This window comes from Spea bombifrons, chromosome 2, assembly GCF_027358695.1.
Source record: "Spea bombifrons isolate aSpeBom1 chromosome 2, aSpeBom1.2.pri, whole genome shotgun sequence".
NCBI lineage: Eukaryota > Metazoa > Chordata > Amphibia > Anura > Pelobatidae > Spea > Spea bombifrons.
In genome coordinates this window covers 7,057,626-7,081,882 of record NC_071088.1, presented here as the reverse complement: position 1 = coordinate 7,081,882, position 24,257 = coordinate 7,057,626, and the positions used below count along the sequence as shown (strand labels likewise).

The following is a 24,257-nucleotide window of genomic DNA, read 5'->3' as shown; positions in this document are numbered from 1 at the left end:
TGTCAATATTTTGTGTGGCCACCATTATTTTTCAGCACTCTCTCTTCTCTCCTCCAAGTTATACATATTGAGATCTCTTGGCCTTTCCTGATCATTTTTATCCTGCAAACCATTCATCATTTTAGTCGCTGTTTCTGAACTCTCGCCAAAATGTCAACCGTGTCTATTGAGACGTTCCGAAGAGAGTGGAAGGGGTCTGGCGGTAGAATAGAGGCCAGGAAGTGATTTTGGTGAAGTGTTAGAATTGTTTCATTAACTGAAGTCGTAGTCTGACACTTTCTCATCAACCTCAACTGACACATTCAGCAACATTATATCCTGTTTATAATTAATTAGAGGTATTGGCTTTAAAGAAAAAAAAAAAGAAAACCGCATGTTGGATTCTGGCAGATAATCCAGGAGTGGTAACATCTGAATTCAATCTTAAATTAGATTTGACTAATATATAAAAAAAAACCCACTAAACAAATGATATTTATTTTTTGGGGAATTTTGGGGTCAGCCATTGAGTTTCAGGGTGAATGGACAGATTCTTGGAAGAGACTCTATACTTATACTAGCGTGGCTGGTCCATCCCTAACAGTCGCACTTTTACCTATTGTGCGATACACCCCAACTCCTTCTAGATTGTAAGCTCTTTGAGCAAGGACCTCCTTACCCCTCGTTTCTGTAAATTGAATGTTATTTACTACTTGTTATGTCATGTTTGCCCCTTTGTACAGCGCTACAGCAGTCTTATGACTGCTCACGTCAACACCCTTAAGGGGTTAATCCCTGGTTCTTTGAGCTCTCAGGACCTCAGTTATGGAGAACTTGCCCTCAAAAAATATTTAGGACACTTATTTTGCGATTTTTATGGATTAGAATAATTATAGACTTCCGGGTGTTTCTATTCTCCACTGACTATCTATCTCATAAAATAGATATTTATACAGATGTATATACAGATATTTATGTTTTCTCACTCAAAATAAGACCTCTTTTCATTAAATCATTCACATGTTTTAGCAATTTTTTCAGTTCTGTTTCTTTAAGTAAGTTTTTGAGGCACCATTAATGTAGACTGAGCTTCTTCTAATTTCACATACTATGGGGCAAAAAAACAGATGCAAGAGAGCAGCTTCTTTCCTCTAAAGATTTAAACACATAAAAAAAAACTTTTATCCTTTAGTTTATATGGGAACAGCCTATCACTGCCTTCTTCTGTATCACATGACAATTAAGCATTCCCTGAAAAACTATGAGTGAGTCAAAATGTTAAATAAATAAAGAATTATTTCTGGGAAGGGTTTGAACACTTAACTGAACTAGTAAAAATATAATATTTTTTCATATTTTTTTATTTATTTCCATTAGTAATGGTTTATTTTTAATCGTTTATGTTCTGTTTGCTATGCTATGAATTCTTATGACCGTAATGGCTGTAGCTATTCCTCATGTTGAATGGAAATTATTCTACGCTACGTGTCTGGCTCCAATTACCTTATTGCATTACTGTCCCCCCCCAAAAAAACTATGGGTTATATGAATATGTATGAATGTAGCCAAAGTAAATTATATTAAGCAAAATCAATTTTGGGAGAAATGTGGTTATTTAAGCAAAGGCTTCCTTTGAATAAAGATCAATGAACTTTAATCACGGTAATGTAAACACAGAGCGTCTGAAGGTACAGTGACGTCTATCCATTTAACAAAATAACATTATTATAGACAAAATAAGCGGTGAAATCAATTCTCTGTGTGGAACATCTCAAGCACTTCTTTACAGGAACAGATAATTCCAGGTGCAGACTAGCCACGGGGATCATGGGGCAATTGCCCTCTGGGCCAGTCAACAATGTTTCAAACCGGCCTGGACCGGGCAACTTGGACCAGCCTACTCACACAAGGAGAACCACAGTCTTTGTTCATGTGAGTGTGAGTCAGGCTACAGACTTTCTGGAAGTCTGATGGACAAGTCCCCTTAGTTCCAGCGAAGGGTAATGTTAATGCTACAGCATTCCTCAAATAGAGGTCTGACTATAAGACTATGAAAAGAGCGCTGCAGGGGACCTGGATCCTCCTCTCTGGTAATCTCCTCTGGGGGCTTCTATGACTGAGCACCGGAAGGTTTTTCCCGGTGTATACCAAGCCCCAAGAGCAAAGTAACAGAACGGGGGAAAATATGCCTTTATCCGGTTACATGCGATCTACATACCTGGTTACACACTAAGCCTGCACATTACCTAGTGTTTTAGTACCACAGATACAAGATTGTTTTGCCATTTTTAGCATATGTTGGTTTAATCAATCTTCCCCTTTCCCCTGTTTGATTCACCAACACCAATTAGACGTTCTTTTTTTTTTTCCAGAACATGTTGAGCTTTCATCTGAAGCTATAAAAAACACACAAAACGTAATAACTATGAAACCTTTACTGAAATAGAAAAAAGAAATTGCAATTCTGCCTAGGAATCCTTCTACACAGTAGGTGCCAACAACCCTGAACAATGACCCAATTTACCTTCTGCGACATTCCCTGATTACAGTAATACCCCGTACACATATCCCTTTTTATATTCTACATCAGTGATAGCGAATGCTTTTGTGCTACGTTTTCTGCATTAAACTTTCCCCAAAGTTGCAGACCTCAGTGTACCAAAAACTGGCTCTTGGCGAGGAGGGCCCTGCTCAACAGAGCTTACAATCTAGAGGTATTTAGGGTTTATTACACAATAGTTAAAAATATGATATTTTCACTTTTGGACACAGGGGGTTCCTGGAGCGGCTGCACAACTGGATATTTTCTATAGTTTTTTTTATGAATAGTCATATTATTTTCTGATATACTAGTGGGCTTTTTGCAGTTGCCCTTCGGGGCACAATATTTCCCCCCTTTATGGTGACCTCTCTACTGTCACAAGTAAAAACAGCAAAGATTGGAGAGACTAACTGCTCTTGTCACTTAAATACGTAGAAAATGACTGGAGTGTCTTGTTTTTGGAAGGTTACCATCGCCTGCTCAGTTTTGCCGTGGATCCATTATCTTGTTCTGCTGTCAGGAGTGATGGCCGTTAAGTGTGATGCGAGGCCAAGGTTACAGACTTTTGCTTGTTACCGCATTCAGATTCGCGGAGGCGATTATTTCATTTCAAGAAGCCCTGTCCGATTTAAAGGAAGAAACACCCTGTGTGTTAACAAAAAAAATTGGGACAAAGGAAGCATCTGTTCTGCCACGTGACCACGGTGAAGAACGCCGGCATCGGGAAAACGTTTCGCTGATATAACAGTACGGCGTCGCGCCACTCTGCTGGTCTCGGATATTTTTTTTCCAAATGTTCTCATTTAACAGAGAAAACATGTTTATCTGTTTGTTTATTAATATTTATCTACAGCTACAATAGTTATTTACAACATTAACCCCGTCTGTGCTGGATTTCTGACCTATTTCATGTTATTTTAATGGACAAAGTAGAAACAAGGATATTTCTAAGTGGCCCCAAACTTATATATATAGATTTATTATTATTATTATATATATATATATTTTTTTTTATTATTATTATTATTATTATTATTTTTTTTAAATACCAAGTTAAACTATTTTATATTAACCCAACATCAAAACTAAGGGGTGAGAAGTTACTTTAGAAATGTATACAGAAAAGTACTTCACCTGCCAGAAGCTTGGTCCGGATGATGGATTCTGCACTCTACGCTTACGGACGCAGGGAACAGTTTGAGTTTGGTTCTATTTCATTTTCGTTTTTGTCACAAAGGAGCGATTAATTCTCCCGTCATTCTCCTGGCCAAAGAAAACCGGTCATCGCGAGATTGTAGAAACAAGCAAACTAATCAAATCTCTCCAGATGATCTCAACAACCAGCCCTAGAGCGAGGCCATTGATAAAATGTGTTCAACGAAGGGGGCTAAGGAACTGAAGACCCAAATGTTTTGGTGGGCATCCCTGAATGGGGTCCATGTATTTAAGGCGCCCGGCACCTTCTACTGGAGTCAGCAGAGGCTGGCACGGTCGTTGTGTAAATGGGATGGTTGGCCTGGTCAAAGTTCTCCCTTGTAACTGGCCCATTGAACGGCAGGACATTGGTGGTCCTGATCTCTCAAGACGGCGATCTGTCCCCTAGTTATGCAGCAGGGAGACTTTGGCCCCCCTGGACCTGCCGTCCTATCATATTCTGCTCTTTAATGCAAATAATAGCTGTAAGACCCTTTTGGATTTTCATTTTGTCCCTTTTTTGCAGACAAGGTTAAAAGCCAAATTCTTGATAACGCAAGACATAAATTTTATTTCCCGCCTTGTCGTCCACATGAACGATCCATTTAAAATCGTGAACTTCACTAATGTACTGCTCACCCCCCTTAGAAATCTGCACCGTCAGCATTTTCATCAAAAACTGTATTTTAGAATATTTTTTAATAATTCTCCTCCACTTTTTTGTATTTTTTTTTTATTTGTTCCGATCTGTCAGAGATCCGAGACACCTTCGTGTTAATATGTAAGCGTGACAAAGCGGAGGGTAGACGTCATTGTATGTTGCGTCCGTGTGGCTGGATTTAGGCATAAACACCAAACAAGCAAAAAGAAACCTCATTATAACTAATGCAGCAAAGTAACAATTTCACAGTAGGATAATTGGAAAGTTTTTGGCTAAATAAAAGTAGCCCGGGGATAATTAGAACTAATTATTCAGTTCCATTAACTGAGGAAATGACCTGGTTCCCGGGAACAATGATGGGTGACTAAAACTTCGCAGTGTTCTGAACACACAAAATATCATATTTTTTTCGAGGTTACATTTATTGTATTCAGATGAGAAGCCATTTTTATTTTAGGCAAGCAAGCTGGAGTCAGTCATACCCCATGGCTGCCACAGATTGTATTAATTAATTAATTAATATAAATTAATTTTACTGTTGAGTGATTCTTAAACCCCCGCGCCACATTTGGTTTGGATTTGGGGGCTTAGAAGACCTCTAAGGCGATCCTTCTTTTAATGATATATAAGCACATGTGGGCTGGTGCAAGGATTTTTGCCACCCTAGGCAAAACATAATTTTGCCCCCTGGCTCCACCCCCACAAGCCCCTCCTCTTTTACCACACCCACTTATACTCCACCTCTCCCTATAGTGACCGCGAGCCACGCCTACTTTGCCTTAAGGTGGCGCCGGCCCTGGTCCCAGCTCAGTATCATACCTATTACCTATTAGTAACCCCTTGCAGAAGGCCACACGTTAGCCACGGATAAGATCTCGTCAACTGAAATGTTTAGGTGGAACAATCCCCATCAGGATATTGGCACCCAAAAAGATGGCCCCATGACATGCGCTGTCGTGTCCACAAGCATGAAAGAAAAAGAACCCGGTTTTATTAAACCCCCATGGACAGGTTCTCCAAATGGTAGGCTAGGCATGTGCATAGAATCGATAGAATCAAGAAACACTGAATGCAATGGCAGATCAGCCCCGCTCCCCTCCATCTAGTCCAACCTTTTCCCTGCTTAATCAGTCGTTGGGCTCGTCTTTGATTTAGGAGCCGTAAGCCGATCCCATGCATTTTTAAATCCCCTCGACTGTTTTAACCTCTAAAACTTCCGCTGGGAGGCCGTTCCACTTATCTACCACCCTCTCAGTAAAGTAAGCCTCTGACTATTATTGGCGCTTTAACGCAATGCAGGTATTTACCATTTAGAAATTAAGAGCAGAAATTCATGATATTGGTGAATACCGAAGCACACAAATCACGTCCAAACTATTTCATGTTGGTTAATTTGTGCCCTTTAACTAGCGCTATAATATTATTTGCACGGAGTAATTGAATTTGACTCCCTTGCGCGGGGAGAGGGTGTAACGCGAAGCTGCAATTAGCGGGGGGAGAATGAAATTACCTCTTACATACGTGACAAATGTTCTCCAGCAGGAGAGCGAAATAGACAATTAAAAAGAAATAATATTTTCTCTCACTAATCTTATTAAACTCATAAATAGGAGCGGGAGGTAATGATTTCTTTAAGAACATTCTAATATATAAATGTTTAATGGGGCAGTGCGGAGTGTAGGCAGTCTACTAAACGTGTTTACGGTAACAACGCAGAAAGCAAACTATTTTTTTTTTGCTTTTCTCTTGAATTTCATGAATTTCCGCTGGTTTTCCCTTTGCCCCTTTTGCCCAGGATCGCCTCTATCAGGGGTCAATAGCGGAAGCTGACCAGAGCCCAGAAATTCTTAGGGCCACATACGCAGCTTCCCCTTTCCTGATTCACTGTCAGGGTGGAAACAGAGGCAGAGAAACTGCAGGGAACATTAGGTAAACCTAAACTGAATAGATGCTACAACCTCCACACACCTTAAGTGGTTTGTTCCATGGGCACTTCCTGTCTGGACTGTGTGCAGGGAGTGCTTCCTGTGACAGGGTGTAAATCCGTCTCATAGGTATTAGAAAGGCTGTCTGCTTTGTGACATGCCCGTTTCAGATGCAGATCAGCGAGTGAGGGCAGGATACTCAGCAAGTGAGGGCAGGATACTCAGCGAGCGAGGGCAGGATACTCAGCGAGCGAGGGCAGGATACTTTTTATATAGACACATTACCATACCTGGGAACTTCTGAGCTCCGGCTACCCGGAACCTTGCCTTGCAGGACGCGGCCAAGACTGCCCGATGACGTCAGTGGGTGGTCCCGCTGATGTCAGTGGGTGTGCCCGCTGATATCGCAGGAAACACCCCCATTTCAAAGGGAAATGGGCGGGGAGTGTGGTGTGTCAATAAGTATAAGCCTCAGTGGTCAAGTAGCCTTTACAGTCACCATGCCAACACAGAAATAGGTGGCTATTGGTCATGACAATGTTTTTAAAATGTTATGTATTTTCTCTGCAGGTTCGTTTTGGGCTGATTACCAGAAGCATCTTACGCGGCTATATACAACGTGAAAACCCTACATTGGATTGTTTCATTGTTCACGCGTTTATTTGTCCCTTTCATGCAAAAGCCCGGTTTTCTGATCTCCCCAACCAGCTCATGATCCCCACTGACCACAAAAAAAGCGGCAGCTACGCGGGGCAGCGCCACGAAAATCAGAACTGTCCGGCAGGACACGCGCCAGAGCCCTGTGCGGGTCACTGAGCGCGCTACACAAAGGGTTAAACTCATTAGTGAGCACATAAAATATACATGAAAAGCCAGTTAATAAAATATACATTAGACTCAATGAGGTATACATTCTGAAGCACCAAAGCTAAACCTGACTCAGATAGGACTGTTAATTATTCAGCCATTGTTATATGTTTATCACATAATTACCCACATTATAAAATATTTTTAATTTCAGTCCTTGGGGGTTATTGTTTTCTTTCACTTTAGTAATTTTTTTGGTATTAGACTCCTACACGAGCCTTTAAAACGGATTAGTTCATGTGAGTTTTTGGAGTTTTTGTTACCCTTATTATATTTCCATATGCCTTTTTAATTTCCACTATAAAGACTTTCAGAATTAATTAATTAATTTTGGTAAATATTAGTTACCGAGCTTCAAAGAATATTAACCATGGGTGGATTAAAGCTCCATTTGCCCCAGGGTCCCAGGCACGTTTGGACATGCGTATGGAGATATACAGTAAGTATTATAGGAAAATATTTATGGGGTCCTTCTATCGGAGGGACTTTAAAAAAAATCTAGTTATAAAGAAGAGAATTATATGGAATTTGGGCTAACTCTAAGCAACAGCAACTCATAGAATGATGCCCACGGGGGGGCCAGCATGGGCTATAGTGGGCCTTGACTGTTGTGCGGAGGAGGGGTAGGCTTTTTTGGCGGGAATTTCGGGGGTGGAGTTAGGGGTAGATTATATAAGTGCCTGCTTTCCCGGGCTCAGGAACCATTTTTGTGGTTAGCTTACCTGGTTGCGTGTCCCACCCTCCCTCCCCTTTTTTCTTTTGTTTGTGGGTTGGTGTCGTTTGTCACAGCCTGTGGGGCGGCAGCTTGCCAGGTATCCAGGGGGTTAATGTGGTGGTAAGTGAATGGTTGGTAACATCTGGTGGTAGGTTCTTGGCTGTCAGTGCTGGGAACCTCAGGTCAGGGTGGGGGCATCTCGGTATGTCCCTTCCTTAAGTGGTATTGGGTTATGCTACCTGGATTGCTTGGCAAGCTTGAGTGTTTATTGTAAATATTTACATGTTGGTGTTTGAGTCATTGTCCTTGTTAACGCACCTATGTTTTGTTTCAGGTTTTGGCGTGACAATGACTCTAATAAATAAAATTGGCTGTGGCCTTTTCTTATCCATATTCTATGGTGTGGTGTCATTATTGGGGTTTTTAAGGGGGGAGTAAGCCTAGCCCGGAAGATCGAAGCTACAACAGTCATTAACATCAAACTTTGCCATATTTACCCGACATGGAGATCCACGTTCAGCCGCTGAGGTCATAAAAATTATGCATTTTAGCGATTACTCTGTTTAGTTATTGTTGGAAAATCACCAGATCAGCAGCAAGTCAATGGCTGATCCCCAACAATAGTATTCTTCTATATCTCTGTTATTACAACCCTGGTGCTTAAATATATACTTTTATTTCCCTCCTTCTGTGTATTTGTTTAGTAAATGTATCCAGCGACGGATTTATATCTGTTAAAAACACTTAACACCCAGATCTCCCCAGAATGTCTATACATTAATTTATTTCCTATTACATTGTAACAATAGAACACTGATCATCCTCTGTCTAATATTATTATTATTATTTATTGTTTAATATAGCGCCATCAAATTCTGTAGCACTATACAGAGCAATAGATCGGGCTTTGTTCTACATTAACCCCTTAAGAACAATGGGCGGTCCCTAAACCCATTAAAAACAATGCATTTAGTGCCCGTACGGGCTTTGTCATTAAGGGGTTAAATGCCATAAGCTGTTTCTACCATTGTTAATATCATCGTATAAATTTGAATGGAAGATTTGTTTATTGAGTTATGTCATTAATATATAAATAACTTATAAGATAGTTATAAACAAAGTCAAGACATCATAATATAAATATATAGATCTGGATTCATACAAATTTAAAAAAATCGTGAAATTTTGTCAAAGAGGGACCCCCATAAAGCAAATAAAAACAAAGGACACGCTGAATTTCCTTAAGAAATGTGTTATTCTTTGCTCTCCCTCTTTCATTCACTCTCACCCCACCTTCCACAACACTTTTCATTCTTCTCTGCTGCCCTGTGTGCATCATTCCCTCACTTCAGAGCCTCCATGCAGACCCCTGGGACGATCTCTCCCTCGAGTGTTGGGGAAGCGCTCTAAAGAGGAAAGAAGAATGAACGAGGAGAAGGAGAGAGAAAAGGAGAGAGATAGAGAGAAAAATTAATGAAATTTGTCTGAACCAAAATGGCAGGAAGTGAAATTTGTAGCCTAAACACAAATTGGACCAAAGTGGAACGATAAATGTTATGTTAGGAAACGGATCGATATGGGTATTGCTTTCTTCTATATTCACAAAATTACAACAACTCTAATTTAGAAGAAAAATATTGTAACTACCGTAATCATCAAACCGTATGCGGTCACAAATATCATTTTGAAGATGCCAAGAAAGTTAAGTGCCTTTTTCGTACAACTCCCCATAAAATTCTACCAGAAAAGCAAAAGCTGCTTTCCCGAAAAATCTTTATTATCGAGCGCTAATGATCGTCACCGAAGATATCACCCAGGGAGTTGCATCTGCGTGTCATGCGCGGATGTGTGTAGAAAGTGCAACATCTACTTTCTGGGACATATTGCGACGATTCCGAATGTGCAATTAGCTTTCCTCGGATGATCATTTGCATTCATTAACGTAGGGTTTTTTTCCCTAAAAAATATCTAGCTTATTATAAAATTAGAGCTTTTTTTCCGGTTTTGTACATTATCTGCACAGCCATCTAATCTTTTCTTCTGGAATAATTTACAAGACGCTGCGTTAGAGTTATACGTTTGTCTAGAGCTTTCTGCCTTTGGGGCATAAAATAAAGTTGTGTTAACCATTTGAGTTCCAGATCTTTGCCAGTCTGACCACCACGACTCTCATGGATAAAGGGAATGAGGGCAGATGAGACGAGAATTAACGTAATAACGTAGCCGGATCTTAGTTGCTTTGAGTGAACTTTAAACTAATTGACAATAATCTGAACTTTCTTAAAAAGTTATTATTTAATCATTGATTTATTCTAATCCAGACATTAAAATAAATGAGAAATCTAGACGTATGTAGCAAGAGTGAGTTTAGGAAAGGTGAGGCAGAGGCAGGTGAGAGGAAAGGAGGTAATCCGTCAGGTGACCGGCTTCCCTGAAAAGGTGGGATTTCGTGGCGTTATCTCAGAGCAGCAGGCATTACATGGCTCCCCCTACAGGAGAGAGACGGCATAACACGCGGAGTCCACCTGGGAAGGATGTGCTCGCTGCAGATGGATGGGGATGAGTTAGGGATGGAATTGCTGTGGGAAAGAGCTGTCAATCAGAAAAAAAGGGTGGAGCTGGAAAGAAAGTAGAAGCAAATATGCACTCGCAGGCTGGTTTCTCTACCTGCGCCCCCCCCAAGATTCAGCCACCCCAGACAACTGCCTAGAATGCCTGGAACTAAGACGGGCCCTGTCTATATCCACGCGATGTGTCCATGACGCAAGAAATAAGTCAGGAATTTCAGACACATCCTCTTCTAACTAAAGGATCTGGCGGAGGTTAATGCCAGTCTCATATTCGAGTTTAGAACTTTAGTATATTCTTACATTCATTCACTTTGTTTAAAGCTAATTAGTTGGGGGGGGGCAATATGGCCGTCTAGAACAACATTATTCTTGGAGTCAGCAGTCCATCGTGTATTTACTGTACATTAACATAATGATTAACAACCCCATCTCTCTTAACACAAGGACTGTAGATACTCGCTGCAAGGATCAGCACATGCTTATCTCGCTAACACTATTCTAATTATCTTTGTTTCGGTTATATTCCTGACAGCTGAAAAATGACTACAAAGTCACCCTCCGGAATAACCGAGGCTGCAAAATATTCCAAGATACAAGAGGCGTCATTCCCTTAAAAAGTTATAAAGGGATTGACTAAATTACAAGGGGTATAAAGATGATTGAGTCGTCAAACCACAGAGGAGGCTCTGGAGCTGCAGCTTCTCCCTGATGAAGTGTTTTTGAAGTGCTCATAATATGCACTCATAATATGCATTATTTTTTGGTGAGGCTACCAGGGGCATTTAAATTGTCCCTTTAAGCTTAAAAGTTTCAAACGTAATCCTTTGACCAAGGATCTCTATAAACTTCGCCGGACTGAAACATTATCAGCGTTTCTGCTTCCTTTTTCCGTGTGTTTCTCTAGATCGGGCGGCTCCCGGGCGATATTTATGTGTTTGCGGGAATTGCAAAGAGAATGCAGTGGTCTTTCTAATTGTATGTTCACAAAGTACTAATTATCCAAGAGTATATTGGATCGGAAGAGGTATTGATGAAGGCCAATCAGTCAATAGCTTTTTTTTGTCCACCTTAATTGGATAACACGGCCAGCAAAAGCCTCGGCAGCGGAAAAGAGGATAATGGGGGCAGCGGCAAGGCCTGCGGTGCCAGAACTTTTATGGAGGGCCTCAGAAAGTCCAAATACTGGCCTTCAAGGGCCAGGGAGCTATCAGACAGGAGATCAATAAGCCGAAAACGCACAGGGCCTCAGAATAAGCCGAGAATTCAAGCCAACCTAGTAATGGTGCTTAACCCCTTCAGTCCCTTTCAACTCAGCAGGAGCAATTAACCCGTTCATAACCGTTACATTACGAATTCAGCAAAATATACTTTTTAGAGAACTTTATCTCATCAACAATGAGGCAAAGGGGCCCCAATGGCCCCACCAGATACTGACCAACCAACTGCTATGATTATTATTCTCTCGTAAACCATTTATACAATTATTTAACACAACAATGGGATGTTACCAGGGATGACCAAGAGACACCGGCAGGGCAATGGCGGCTTGTATCCAGCCAGCGGCCCCCACACTGAAGGACCCCAGCGGCAAATCTCGTAACTATGGAGGGGCTATTGGCCAGCAACCCTTCTGTGCCGTTTCGTCAATCGGCACGTTAATGAAGTAGAAGACCAGCGAAGGTCCAAGTGGTGGTTGTGACCAAAAACATGGCCGCACGGTCTTTATGGTGTAATACGACTTGAATGGAATCATTTCTTTCAGTTTTTACATATTGGTGGTCGAGTTTTAACTAAACGGACCTACAAACAAACATCACGTCGATCCTTGGGAGAATAACCCCTTAATGACAAAGCACGTACATGTACAGTCTCAAAATGCATCGTTTTCACTGGGTTTAGGGACCGCCCATTGTCCTTAAGGGGATAAGATCCACGGAGATCCAAAATGGTTAAATTAGAAATAAGTACACAGACAGCTGTTTTCAAGTTAAATCGCAAGCAGTCAGCTATCTCTAAATTAAGAAGCGTGTTTTTATTGATTTGAACATCAATCGCCGGTGATAGCAAAAGATCATTAGAGTCACCGCACCTAAGTGCCAGCCGGCGATCGATAGCCCGTCCGTCAGGGCTTTTCAATATGCTTCGTGTAATATAAAGATTTTTTTTAAATTAAGACGTTAATAAATTCAAATAGTAGATCTTTAGGAAACATAAATAAGGGTTAGTAGTGAAGACATATAAATAAACACACAGTGTACAGACTATATCTGAAATATATCCCTTAGATGTACCAGCTGGCAGGAAAAAAAATAAGTCACTAGTCCGTGAAGGGTAGCAGATCCGCCGAGGCGGCACATTTATAACTGTAAACAAATAAGGTTGATTATTAATTCAGAACAGAGAAACTGCAAAATGCGTGGTTGAGCGGTTTTACGATTCGGTAAAAAAATGTGTCATATTCTGGATTTTGATCATTAAAGGGACACTCCAGCCATCAAATGGAGTTTAATAAAAGCGGAGAAGTCCTTTTAACTTTACATGGTAAAAGCGGAGAAGTCCTTTTAACTTTACATGGTGTCCCCCCCCTTGCAATCCTGCAGAATCCCCCTATATGCATTTGCCTCTTTCCCCTCCCCCCAGGCTGGGGACATCTTGCTCCAGTGCTTGCTCAGTAAATGCCCCGGGATGAGGCAAAGTGTCCGTATTTAATATTATATTTATATATATATATTTAATATATTATTTAAATATTTAATTTTTTTTAAAAAAAAATATATATTTATTTTTATTTAAAGTTTGTCCACATAGGGCAAAAAATTAAGTTCATCAGTACGTTAAGCAAAATAACCATAGCAGACCTGGTGTTTTAATCCACCTCTGGGTGTTTTATCATATAAAAAATACAGAAACCTTTGAGAAGCCTTTTCTGTTTTTCTGTCAACAACCTATCAGAAACTGAATTTTTGTCACATGGCGACACATTTATGAAAATGTATAAAGACATTTTTACTGGTAAGGGTTTTAGGAATGATGACGCTGCTGTTGAAGTGCTAAAGGGACAGTTCAATGCATTTTACAAAAAATAAAAAAAAAAATCACTTACCCAAGGTAGAAGCTGCAGCCCTGCAGCTGCCCTTCTCTGTGGTCTGACAGTTCTCGCCACTGATTGGCTGCTTGAAAACTTAAAATGTGCATTAAAACGTACCTTTAAATTCCGTAGAGTGGATATAACATCACTTTTACATAATGTTCCTTGCGTCTTCAAACAATGACAGTTTAATAGAGAAGGAGATTTGATTAACATTATTTAATTAAAACAAGTTATTTAAGCACAAAAATGTACTTTACTGCTTTTATTCTCAGCTATCGCACGCGTACTGAAACGTATTAGTTCTGCCCTATTTAAATATTGAGCTCCTGTCCGCATCCTTCTGCAGAATACATGAAAACTTAATAATGACGAGGGAGACATTCATCCGAACGGAGACATTCCTATAATTACAAGAAAAGCTCCAGGAGTGCAGTGAGTGATCGCCCCGACTGTCCGACTGGTCTCAAAGTATCTGTCTTAAGTAAGCTTTGATGCCTTCATAGGACGATGTATTAATCAGTTGTATGCGGTGGGTGAAGATATAAAACACTTCTCAAAATTTTGGGCTTTAAACATTTGTGTCCCCCTTAAATTACAGTTTTGACCCCTTGAATATGGATATATGGATTCTGCAGAATTACCCATGCACTTACCCTACCCCCCTCCCCAGTTCCTAGGCTTGCCGGACATGCATTCAGCCAAACACAAATCCTGGACCCCCGTCCTGATTATGTAGTTTAGGTGTTTCAGCCGTACCCGTTACTAACAGGGGTATATAAACTGCCCGTAGGCAGATGTTAGTGGGAGAACGGGTCGTACCCATAAGCTTGGTGGCTTTAAGCGCGGCGCCGTCATTGGATGCCACCTTTACCACAAGTCAGTTTGTGAAGTTTCTACCCTTCTAGATCTGTCCACTGTAAGTGCTATTATTATAAGATGGAAGTATCTAGGAGCATTACGTCACACACACTCACTGAGTGGGGCCGTTGAGTGTGTAAAAATCTGTCCTCTAAAGCATCTCTCAATACAGAGATCCAAACTGCCTCCGGAAGAGACATCGGCTCAAGCTCTGTGCGTCGGGAGCTTCATGAAATGGGTTTCCATGGCTGAGCTGCTGCACACAAGTTGAAGATCACTGTGCACAATGCCAAGCGATGGCTGGAGTGGGGTAAAGCCACCTCACCTGGACTCTGGAGATTTCACAGAGCCCTGACATTTAACCCATCAAACACCTTTGGGATGAACTGGAGCGGAGATTGTGAGACAGGCGACTCGTCCAATATCAGCACCTGACCTCACAAACGCTCTACTGGATGAACGGGCAAAACATCCCACAGAAAGCCCCCAAAATCCTGTCGAAAGCCACAAAGCGGGTGAAGGGACTCCATATTGTTGCCCACATCCAGAGAATAAAGTATTGCCCCAGATGCTCTGTAATCTCCTGTGATTCCCCGAGACTTCTGAGCTTTGAGGTCCAAGGCCGCCCATAAACTTGTAGGACTTTTCAGCACATTTTATCATTCCTGCAAATATTCACGAGAAAATAAATGATATGGAAATAAGAAGCCAGGACACATGGTGCAAGTGAGAATCTTTTAATTATTAACTTAATCGTAACTGGAAAAACCGAGGCAAAGACGGGTGAGAATTTGTTTATAGTGAAACACCGGATCAGATCAAATATCAAAAATCCAACATCCTACACACCCCGCCGCATCTAATACCTATTATCCAAACACACAGTGACGGGTAATAATAAAAATCCCAAAAAAAATAAAAATGCAGATATCGTTATGGGGGAGATGGCTGTTTTTTCAATAATAAATTGCTATATTTAAAAAGAAATCTGTAAGCGTATAGTGCATAGTGAGTGTTAAATCCCAGTGGGGGAAGGGCATTCCCCTCCTGAACCTGAAAAGGTTAAAACAAATTATTGAAACATGAAAAAGGCATCTTTGCGCTCTCTCTGCCGCCATTAAATTCGGTATCACCATCAACTTTTCAGATGCCCCAACAGAGTACAAGGCTTCACAGCAAACAGCGGCGGAATGACATCACGGAATATACAGGGACAGGTGCGTACCGTCATACATGAAATTTAAAATAAAACATTAAAAACAAAAAGGTTTTTTTTTTCATTTCTGAGCAATGTAAAGAAAATCAATAATTTGCTCATAAATAATAAAAAAAAGCAGATTTTTTTTATTTTAATTGTGCAGTATTTTTACAAAAACTTGGCAATTCTCATCTTTTTTTGTATTTCTTCCCCACACAACCTTTAAACCATTCTTTAACAACACATTTGTTTTTCGAACAGAAATAAATAGGCAAAGAATCTGAAAATTCAATTTTCATATTAAAAAAAAATATATATACGTACACTTATTTGTTCCGCACAATATCCATGATGTCATCGTTACAGGTCAATCATACCCCCCTCCAAATGGGTTATTAAAACCTTGACGCAATGGTGTACTTTACATACAGTGGGTTAAAAAAATTTAGTTAAATTGAGGTCTTTTTATTATTTTTTTCCAGAAATTTACATTTAAATGGGAAAATACAACAAAACTATTGAATTTTAGCATTAGCATGATCATACCCCAAACCCCGGAGCAGGGCAGGACTCCTATTTGCCAAACACCATATTTAAGCCTGGCTGATATTAGACCCGTCCATTTGGGCCTAAAACGAGTCCAAGGACTGATTAAGGTTTTACCCCAGACTAGATGGGCTGAATCGGGCTAATTTGCCCTTAAATTCAATGTTTCTATGGTTGGGGCATCAAATATTGTGAAATAAAAGTCTCCAATGAACTAAACATTGATGATGGATGCTTGGATTATACTGGGATTATACTGGGATTTAAACTGGATTTCTGATATTACCCGTAACACAAAAAATTAAGTTAACATACAGGAATTTCAAATCTTCGGTGCAAATCTAAGATAACAGCGATCGGGATTGTGAATAACAGACAGATTAACAGCTAGGACGTGTGTATAGTCGAGTACAATTCTTATCTCACAGTTTTATTCCATTCCGATATTTCTAAGGGAGAAAAGTAATTTCCCAACAGGCACAGACGCCATTTTAATAAAAGAAAAAGGATTCGGATACACAGTGCGGAATAAAATTTACGTCCGAATGGTTAACTCAAAATATAAAATAAACCCTTTATTTTTTTTAATGTCATGATTTTCTAAGGTGCAATCATTTTATCATTTATCCCGTGGCACTCAAAATCTACAGCGAAAAAAAAATTAAAATATGTGGGTTTGGTAACATAAAAGTTAAAAATGTGTTTACTTTCTAAAAATCTTATTTTTCTAGAGACTTCTCTTAGGTGTACTTTACTTATTTTGTGACAAGGAAGTAAAACAATTAACCAAATGTCTTCCCAGCCTGCTACCAAAATAGTGAATATTGTGAGTTTAGTGAATAATATTATTTTGTGAATTATATTTATAGTAATTTAGGTTGAAAAAAAGGCTATTGAGCTCAACCCAAATATCAACCCCATTTTTTATATATATATAGATATATATATATATAATTTTTTTTAAGACAGCAAAGGTGGAGAAAACCCTCGTAATTTAATTTGAATACATTTTTAATTTTTATTCCTGCTTGTAAAATTATTAATATTAGTTCTCTCTACACCAATGCTCCAGTTCTGTTTAAATAGGCCGTAAAATTGCTACCTAGAGGCCCGTACGGAAGGAATGAATATAAGAATAATGGCGGGCCTTTAGAGATTTTTTTTTAAAGATTTTTAGATGTTATCCGTGCTGGAATATTATTATTACCTTTTATTTATAATTAATATTTTATAATTATAATATAATGTATGACATACATATTTACCACATTTCTATGGGAACAGACTACATTTCATCTTGGTTTTTTTTTTCTGCTGGGACAATATTCGAAATAAAAGTTTATTTTTTTCCCTGAAAAAAATATAAATTGGAAATCTACTTGGCTACAAAAATATACTTCACTTAATGAAACAAAGTAGCAATAATTAACGCTACAGACTCCGCTAAAGATCACAGTAAATATTGTCTCCATATTTAGTCCAACGTGAGTTTTGGCCTCTAATGCCACTTTGTGGACCCCTCCAACACTCCAAGGGTTAAACAATCGAAGGCTCGACATATATATATCTGTATACAATCATACAGCATATGATGACATTACAAAGATATTTCTCACGTCGAAATTTGGGAATTATAATTTCATTTCACAGCATTAATTGTCATATTAAAGGATGCAGTAATTCTACAACTTTTTTTTTTTTTTTTTTTTACATTTTACAGCAAAATTAAAGTATGAAAAAAAGTGACATCACATGGAATAAAATATATATATATATTTTAAATAATTGTTCCGTTTAGTTGAAAAAAATAATATTTTTTTTTGGAAAAAAAAAATATTATTAATGTCCATCGAGGATTTCATGGTTTTCTCAAATCATTTAAAAGGTTTGCCATCCAATTTTCCCCGTATTAAAATAAACTGATAATATAAACTGTGTAAAAGGGTACCAATAAATATAATTAACTCTTTTTGTAGATCTAGCACAATATTTGAAAGCATTAACACGACAACTGCTCATGAGAACATCCCACAGAAGACTCAAAAGGTATTCATGTTAGTTGTGTCTGAATCACTAAATAGCATTCAGACCTCAGAGCCGTAACTAGCGCTCTTGGCACCCGGGGCAGCATTTGATTACCTGCCCCAGGTGTAGATCATGTGTGTCCTTCAGCTTGCAGCACCTGGGGAAGCCGCCCCCTTCTTGCCCCATAAAAGTTACGGGGCTTAATTGTTTTTGGGGTAACAATGCATCATTCGAGGGCTTAAGGATTTAGTACAACAAACTACATCTCAGCCATGGTGTGTAGCCCTTTAAATTCACCGTTACCCATTATTGAGGCTTCCATAATGGATGTTCTCCTGAGAAGAGGTATTATTGGGTGCGTTCAACAGAGAAACATTAAAACTCACAAATTATATATTTCTTCTTTACAACAGGTCCATAGTTAAGATTCATGGCAGGTGTTTTCAATCACTCAAAACAGGATAAAGATGGTAACCCTAATTTTCTTGGTGAACTTTCCAATTCCAATCAATCACTGACCCGGGACTCCTCGTAATAAGATATCACAATATTACATCGGTTACTATTAATTCTTACAGAGCCAAAGGAATACTCCTTGTCCTTAAGATCACGGTGATAGCTTTTGATGGACCAATGATGTAGAATGACATGAGCTTCTGGGACCTTAAGAGAAGTCTTCTTCAGATACAAGCTTCCATCTTCTTCTACATTGGCCCAGCAAAGAGTATCACCATCCACCGAGTACTCCATCTTACCTTAGGCCAACCGGGCTATAGGTATTAAGTTGTACTTTGGTACAGACACCAAAATATCTGATCGGGGCTATAATTATTCTTTACAATCACATTTCACTCTTAAAGAATTCAAGGGCATTCCCCCCCAAAATCGATCTTTTGTATGTCAATTCAATGGAAATTCACACAATACAACGCGGCAACTGCAATGTTTACACAATTTAAATAGTTTTTGTGGCTATAGTATCATAAAGGTTATGTGTCTATTAACATATCATTTATATGCATATGCATTCCAAATTAGAACACTGTTCAGCCAATGGCATAGACACAGGGCACAGGCTCCATCTCCTATTGGTTCATTAAACTTTGTCAGCGCAAAATATTCTGTAAACATAATTTATAACTTTATCAAGCCATGAACGGATTATTTCTATCAGTAAGTCTATTTTTAGCCCAGATAACCTTGTTTTAAGAAAAAATATATATATTTTTTAATTTTAAGAACTCTTCTTCCTTTGAAATGCTGCGAATACCTGTAGGGGAATTAAGGTAATATAATAACTGATGTATGCGCTTAGCATACATATATTGGGCGTCTCTATTAAGGCGCTAATTAATGAATGATCGTAGGATCTTTTGGGTCGGACTGTTCAATTTTATTTTTTATGTTTTTTATTTTTTGGCATCTCCTTTACCCATAGTAAGGCTAGGAGGAAGGGGTAAATAGTTACACGTGAGACATGACCCTAACAGTTTGTTATGGAGGATGCATAGAAAGTATTTTTAACTTCAGATAAAGCGTTTGCGTTCAGGTATGATGAATTTCCATTAAATTGTAAAGAACCAATTTGAACCCGCACAACGTAGAATACCAAAGAAAACCAGCATGGGGAATTTGGTTAAAAAGAGACATTTTTTTTTTCTTTTAAAGACAGCCCTTATCATATTTCATACTTAACTTCACATTGAAAGCAGCGCTGGTAATCAGACCTGATAAATGAAAAGGAGGTATTATTCAAACAGCTTCATGGATAATATGTAAAAAATAAATTGGACATTTAATCCGTGTTTTTATTTTTGTGTGTGTAATATTTGGAGCACCATGGGGGGGAGGGGGGAAATCAAAGCATTAAAGCCTCAGTATAGTGCATTTTCTACCTAACTGAGCCAGCAAATCAAAGCAGGCGTCACATCAGAAGGCAAAAGACCCTTTATTTCTTATAGACAAAATGCAGTATGTCATCAATATAACTTAAAATAATAATAAAAAAAAATTAAATAGAAACAGTCTATCTTCTCTGATAGCGCTCTATGTAACAAAAGAAGAGGACACAAAATGATTAATAAAAAAAAAATGAAAAAAAAAAAAAAAAAGTGCAAAGATAACTTCTCCAGGTAACTGCCGTTTTACGATTCCGCATCAATTGTACTCCTTGCCTGGGTGTGCTGGAATTCAAGTAATATGTCCTCATGCACCATTATGTAGAAAATTATTAAAAATGTGGCAGAATTTTTTTATTTTATTTTTTTTTTAAGAGTTTGACATCCAGGAAGATGAATATTTCATAGCTGAACAAAAGAAAAAAAAAAAGTGTCGAGTCTTTGCACTGTCTGTAAATTCTTCTTTTTAAATGTTTTGGCAATCCTTTTATTTATTTTTTTTTCCTTTAAATTATAAATGTTGGTATTCAGTAGAAAAAGGTAGCTTTTGATTTGCATTTTGTTTTAGTTGTTAGTATTTACAACCTTTTTTTTTTGTTATACCAGGGTGTATGATTTTGTATATGGATTGTTTCCTTTTAAATGACCCCGGGAGTCCAGCAGGGATTCTTGCGAACTGCTTATTTTAGCTGCCTGTCCTAGCTCTGTTCCCTCCCGCGGAGGTAAAGGCGCCACGGCGCTAGGCTGCCATGACTGTACTTCCCGTGCCGATGGGTTTTCCATGGGTATCGGTTCCATGACCGTTGGCCGCTTCAGGGTTCGACTTTTCTGAGGTTCCAAGCAAGCCTGCCCTAATCCCAAGTCTCTGTTAGTTCCTGAAGCACCTCGGTTTAATAAAAAGTCCATCCTAAGATACGGCGGCAAGTTCATCACATCACCTTCAAAAGACAATGGGGGAGGGGGGGAAATAAAACATTGTTAGAATTATATTCAAGACATGAAAAGTATTCCATTGATGAGAGGCCTAAGGGCATGTCCACTACTCAGATCATGTCTAGCAGGGCCTGATAGGGGCCGAAACGCATCCATGGGACTTGCAGCCATGGCTGGATATGAATGGCTGCTCTTATACTCTCGTTGAGTATACCACCAGTGGCTGAACAAACCTATTGTTATGATAGGGAGCATTATATTAATATCATCAATGATGCAGCCTCGGTTCCCAGTCAGTATTAAACTGCATCCATGAAGCCACTTACCTGCAGAGCAGCCATTATTACATGCACTCTTTGTGCCAGCTGTGGCTTTCAGCACGTGGGGGATCTCATTAGACCCCCTGAAACGCTCACACTAACCAGCGTCGGAGCTGGCTGCGGGTGAGTACGCGCGCATGCACCTCCTGCGACGCAAATCGTCGGGGGCAGGGAAGGAGCGTCAATGCACATAAATCCCGCTGTGCATTTGTACACAGAGAGAGATGATTTAATGTAAAGGGGATACTCGGCTATTGTATGCGGTAAAGTGCGGCTGGAGTTAATGGTAATTGCTGCTAAAACGGAACACAATCATTCTGAACAAAATAGCCCAATATTTCTATGGATTTGGACTCCTGAGTCCGGTTAAAGCGAGTTACAGTTAAAAATACACATATCTATTTGATTGAGAAACAGAAGAGGCTGGGTAATAAGCGACGTATGATTTATGTCCTTGTATAATTCCAAAGAGGTCAGCAAATCTCAGGATCCTCAGAATTGTAAAATTTGGGTGAATTCTGAAACATGACTTAAGTGATCGCATCTATCCGCAAATAAACAGAATTCAAAACGGTTTCATAAAAAATATGCTGAAAAACCTGCAAAAATATGATTTTTTTCTGTCACATCTGCATTACAATGGGAAAAAAAATGAAATTACCAAAAGTAATGCAATTATCTTTATTCTAATTATTTTTTAAATAATACTTAATTTGTAAGATATTTTGCAATTTTTTAAAAAAAATTGCCTTATCCTCTTATGTTGGGAAGCAGCATGGCGTTCTCCGCTCCACTTCCAGATTGGCTGCTGTAGCAGGAAACAGGAAATGATGTCAAACGCCCGCTTTCCGCAATTTAAATTAAGTTTTGCCAACAATTAGGCAGAAACGTTCAAATATCTAAAAAATGGCATGTCTTGTATTAAAAGCCGTCAACAAAAGGCACGCGCGGTCTTATTCTCCTTTCTCATATAAATTAAATATATATTTTTTCCATATATTTTTTTTTTTGAGTGATTTTTGTTTTATTTAGCGACAACTGAAATGTAACGGAGTAAGGAATCGGATCATTTCGTGGACAAACACGCAATTTAAATAAAGTTATAATTCATCTTAAAGGAACAGTAAACCATTTTTAATTTCATTTTTTTTTTTTTTTTTAGATCTCCCTGTTTTGGGGCAATCTCTAGCCTTTGTGTACCAACTGGCAATGCCACATTATTTCCTTTTATTTATATAGTGCCAACAATTCCTGTGCCGCTTCTTACAGTCCCTACGTTCAAAGGGTCTGACGAAACCAGAACAGACTAAAACGAAGCGATACATTAGGTATTGAGAGCTCGGCTCAAGAGCTTACAATCAGCCACATTTAGGCAAATGCCCGTTCTGAATGTTTTAGTCGTGGCATTGAGTGTTTATAGAGGTATATTGGGATTATTTGGGTTGCTCCGTCATTAAATGCTCATCTCCAGCCTAATTTTTAACCTTATGTACCACATGACCGTTACTTGTAGATGTTGGATGTGAGTTTTTTTGCAGCATTTAACCTAAAATAACTGTTTAGACAGCTGTAATCCATCACACGCCGTAAGAGCGGTTATTTTCGCATCCCGAGGCACTTTACCGTGACCTTGGCTGCAGATCCAGCCGGTAAACTGTTTGTCTTATAACCTATAAAACATTCTCAGAAAATGACTTCTTCCTCGTTTCAATTGGATTTCCATTTAAGTGCCATTAAGTGTTTTTTTTTGTGCCGAAAAAAAAAAATACGAGGTTTATTGTATCAGTCGATGTTGAAAGCAGAGAAGAAAGGACGGCGGCTCCCAGTCGCTTCTCGTCTTCCGGAATAAAATGGGATTTTGTTGTCTCTTTCAGCCGCCAATTTGTTAGAGCACAATGAGGCTGAGCGACGTCGCTCTCCTTGCAGAACGTTAATCAGCGCGTGGCACGGTTCATCGGCCCCGAGCTCTAATTACCTTTTTTTTTTCTTCGTATCGTGGGCATCTTATTAACAGGAGATTAAATTTATCAACGGTCTGAATTCTGCGTTGAAAGAACTTTAAATTATTTAAAGTGTTTAAAAAAACAAACAAAGTAAAAACAAATTAGCAACAAGAAGGATAAAAGAGCTTTTCCGTCCGGGATCTCTGCTGCTTTAATGCATTAGATAGCTGTGTGGTCCCTTTAATTTTTTGTGGTGTTGCTTTTGCGAGTGTATGGGGGGGGTTGCTGCTAAATCCTAAATGTAAGATACACTTTAAGGCTTCCTAATATTTTTAAACCAACAAAAATTTGTGTGTATATATAAATATATATATATAGAGAGAGAGAGTTTAAAAGTTTGGGGTTACTTTGCTGTTTTCATGGAAAACAAGGACATTTCTGGCTGCAACATAATTACAAAGGGGTTTCTAACCATCAATTAGCCTTTTAAATGTAATCTTGGATCAGCGAACACAACGTGCCATTGGAACACAGGAGTGATGGGAGTGATAAAGGGTGATTGGAACACAGGAGTGATGGGAGTGATAAAGGGCCACTGGAGCAGAGGAGTGATGGGAGTGATAAAGGGCCACTGGAGCACAGGAGTGATGGGAGTGATAAAGGGCCATTGGAACACAGGAGTGATGGGAGTGATAAAGGGCCATTGGGACCCAGGAGTGATGGGAGTGATAAAGGGCCATTGGAACACAGGAGTGATGGGAGTGATAAAGGGCCATTGGAACACAGGAGTGATGGGAGTGATAAAGGGCCATTGGAACACAGGAGTGATGGAAGTGATAAAGGGCCGTTGGAACACAGGAGTGATGGGAGTGATAAAGGGCCGTTGGAACACAGGAGTGATGGGAGTGATAAAGGGCCATTGGGACCCAGGAGTGATGGGAGTGATAAAGGGCCATTGGAACACAGGAGTGATGGGAGTGATAAAGGGCCGT

The 24,257-nt window shown here is 39.3% G+C and overlaps 2 protein-coding genes across 2 annotated transcripts in view; one reads left to right on the top strand and one right to left on the bottom strand.

Annotated features, from left to right (window-relative positions):
* Positions 1–24,257, top strand: part of SH3BGR (SH3 domain binding glutamate rich protein) — a 247,851-nt gene that overhangs the window by 164,116 nt on the left and 59,478 nt on the right. The gene's annotated exons all lie outside the window — the stretch shown is intronic.
* Positions 20,527–24,257, bottom strand: part of DSCAM (DS cell adhesion molecule) — a 99,686-nt gene continuing 95,955 nt past the window's right edge. The window contains exon 29 of the mRNA XM_053455755.1: positions 20,527–21,007. Coding sequence (XP_053311730.1) covers positions 20,667–21,007 — 341 coding nt within the window. The 3' untranslated portion in view covers positions 20,527–20,666. The remainder of the gene's footprint in view (positions 21,008–24,257) is intronic.